General features: G+C 47.1%; 1 protein-coding gene across 1 annotated transcript in view; it reads right to left on the bottom strand.

Moving 5' to 3' along the window:
* Positions 1 to 1,518: 1,518 nt before the first annotated feature.
* Positions 1,519 to 3,183, bottom strand: part of LGALS4 (lectin, galactoside-binding, soluble, 4) — a 7,825-nt gene continuing 6,160 nt past the window's right edge. Inside the window, exons 5-10 of the mRNA XM_006871451.1 lie at positions 2,759 to 2,785; positions 2,590 to 2,628; positions 2,387 to 2,416; positions 2,049 to 2,137; positions 1,748 to 1,913; positions 1,519 to 1,665 (exon numbers count right to left, since the gene is read on the bottom strand). Coding sequence (XP_006871513.1) covers positions 1,519 to 1,665; positions 1,748 to 1,913; positions 2,049 to 2,137; positions 2,387 to 2,416; positions 2,590 to 2,628; positions 2,759 to 2,785 — 498 coding nt within the window. The remainder of the gene's footprint in view (positions 1,666 to 1,747; positions 1,914 to 2,048; positions 2,138 to 2,386; positions 2,417 to 2,589; positions 2,629 to 2,758; positions 2,786 to 3,183) is intronic.

Raw genomic sequence — 3,183 nt, 5'->3', positions numbered from 1 at the left:
GCACAGCCAAGATTGAGAAGCACTACTCTAGATGAATAAGTGAGACAATAAGCCGAAAGGTGAATGAATGAACAGATGAATAAATAGATACTGAAGATGGAAAAGGGGACAAGTGATTAACTGAATGAGTGAATGAATAATGTAGTGAACGGGTAGATGGAAGTAAGAGATTAAACAAGCAAGGGAGTGAGCAGAGATGAGGTACCATAGATGCCAAAACACACGGAGAGTTCCAAGGAACCAAGAGGCAGAAGGTGAAGTGACAAGGGTCTTCTTCCAGAGCTGACAGAGAGACAAAGCCTTCCCCTAGAGCGGGCACTCAGAATTTGGGGTTCTAGCCTCCTAAACTGTATGGAAGTTTATTTCTGTTTGTTAAAGTCATCCACTTGTGGTATTTTGCTATAGCAGCACCAGAGAGCTAAGGCAGAGAATCACATGGGCAAATAGAGGGTAAAGAGATGAATGGATGGATACAAGAATGGTACAATGCTAAGTGCTGTCTAGCTGGTTCTGGCTCACAGTAACCCTGTAAAGGGTTTCCTAGGTGTCAAATCTTTGTGGGAGCAGAAAACTTCATCATGTTTAGATAGAGGCATGCATAGAGAGCGATAAGGTCAGATGGATAGAGGAGTGGATGAAGGGTTGGGAAAACAGTCAGAGGATGGAGAAATAGATAAGTGGGTACGTGGTTGGCCGTTTGGATGAATGGATGAAGATATGGTTGGATGGATGTTTGAAGAGATTGATGGATATTGAGATGGAAGGGTGGAGAAATAAGTGAATTAAATGATAAAGAAACATTTGGAAAGATAGATAGATAGATGAGTGAATAAATGGTTGAATGTTTGGATGGAGGGTTGGCTGGCTGGCTGGCCTTTTGGTTGGATGGATGCATGGAGAGATTGTTGGAAGTTGAGATGGATAGGTGGATGGATGGGTGGATGAAATGACAGGTCATTTGGTTGGATGGATGCATGGAGAGATCGTTGGAAGTTGAGATGAATAGGTGGATGTATGGGTGGATGAAATGACAGGTCATTTGGTTGGATGGATGCATGGAGAGATCGTTGGAAGTTGAGATGAATAGGTGGATGTATGGGTGGATTAAATTACAGGTCATACAATGGTGACGCTTGCTGCCTTGGGAGCCAGACTGCTTGGGTTTGAATGCTACTTTTGTCATTTATGAGCTGTATGATTTTAAGCAATGTGCTTAATTTTTCTATACCTGTTGCTGAGGGATAAAGAATCATAGTTCCTTCTTCCTGGAGTTGAGTATAAAGAATGAATGAGTTGATATAGTAAAGCCAGAAGATGGATTCTGAATGGAAGACGGATGGACAGGTGACTTGATGGATGAATGAATGATTCATGACCGAACCAAGAAGGAAGGAACAATGAGAAAGATGGTGGAGTCACATACGCTCATGGGACACCCTTAGACATTTTATTAGGGTCTTAGAAGAGGGTCCTTGGAGATCGTTCTGTGTCTCCAAGGGCTACAGCCTCAGGGATAGATCAGATCTGGACATAGGACAAGGTGACATCACCCGTGATCTCCAACATGTCCACCTTCTGGAAGGCCTTGAAGCGATGGGAGTAGTCAAAGAGATGCTGGCCATTGGCATAGATCTTGAAGCGATCCATGCCACAGCGAATGGATAACTGCAGGGGAGAAAAATGAGTATGAGGTCAAGGCCAGGACAGAGGCTTTGTTGCTAAAGAAGGGAAAAGACCCCAGACTCACATCAAAGAACTGTCCAGGACCAAATGGGTTGCTGGATAATGTCCTCTCCTCAGATCCCCACGAGCCATTTAACTGGCTATTCCGAACCACCACACCCTGGTTCAGGCGGGGGTTAATGTGTAAGGCGACGTCTCCTGAGAAGCCCACCTTGAAGTTGATGGCAAAGCTAGGGACAGAGAGAGAGGTGGAGTCAGGCAGGATTCCTGGATCCCCAAGGGATGAGGAGACTGGAGTCTGGACTCTTGGGTCTGAGGGAGGATGGGGCTGGGGGCTTCTACCAACTTCCGCTCGGGACCTGTACCTCTTGGCTGAGAAGGGTACAGAGCCCCTGATGATGACGGTTTTTCGAGCTGTAAGTCCCCCTTGCAGTCTTCCCACAAATGGCACAGGCTGTGGGAAGAGAACACAGGAAATCATCCTCTCTCAGGTTATGAGAAGCCAGATGCAGAAAGAAATTTTCAAACAGGTGCCTCATATCTCCTGGGACTCATCCCCAACCTCTGGCCTTTCCGTCCCTCAATTCCATCCTCTCCTACTCTTGCCCCAAATTTCCTACCCTCTCCAGTTCCCCATAGGTTAGATCCCTGTATGCCCTTAAGTGGACCACTATAGGCCCATAATCCCTGCAGAATGCCATACCGGGTTGAAGACTGGGGGTCCCTCCATCGTCTGTGAAGTGAGGAAGAAAAGATGTTATTCCACAATAGTTAGCAAGTATTTACAGCACATCTACTATGTGCAGGGCTTTCTCTAGGTGTTCGGTTAGTGCAATTGACCAGGTTAGGTACCCCCCACCCAATTCTCACCATCCCTACCATTTGCTCACATAGTCCCTCACTTACAGGCAGGCTGTTTGGTGGTGTATGGCACTGCCCAGGACCCTATATGTGAAGACAGAAGGCAGGAATTATGAGGGGGTCTTTGGGCCCCTTCAACTACCCCAGGACCTCCTTAGCTACTGACCACCCACCTCAAAGGGAAACGAATCATGACCCACCAGCAGGTACTTACTGGGTATGCTGGGGTAACCATGGGTCCCTGCGGGAACTGCAAAAAAAAAGCAGTGATGAGGGGACCTCAAACTAAAGACTAGAGGGTGTTGAGGATGCCTGCTTCCGGGAAGCTCACCCTCACTGTCCTAGAGAATTCCAGATACAAAGAAATGGTACCGGCATCCACATGGCCTATTAGTGGAGAGGAACTGGTCAAGTGTGGGGATCACAAACGCAATGAACCTCACACCACTCCTTTAGAACAAATTCTATTTCCCGTACCCTTCCCTCTCCTCTCATTCCATCCTCTGTACCTTTCCTCTCCTCTCATTCCATCCTCTGTACCTTTCCTCTCCTCTCATTCCATCCTCTGTACCCTTCCCTCTGCTCTCATTCCATTCCCCGTACCCTTCCCTCTCCTCTCATTCTGTCCTCTGTACCCTT

The sequence above is a fragment of the Chrysochloris asiatica genome, unplaced genomic scaffold, assembly GCF_000296735.1.
Source record: "Chrysochloris asiatica unplaced genomic scaffold, ChrAsi1.0 scaffold00168, whole genome shotgun sequence".
NCBI classification, from domain to species: Eukaryota; Metazoa; Chordata; class Mammalia; order Afrosoricida; family Chrysochloridae; genus Chrysochloris; species Chrysochloris asiatica.
This window is presented reverse-complemented; position numbering and strand designations above follow the sequence as displayed.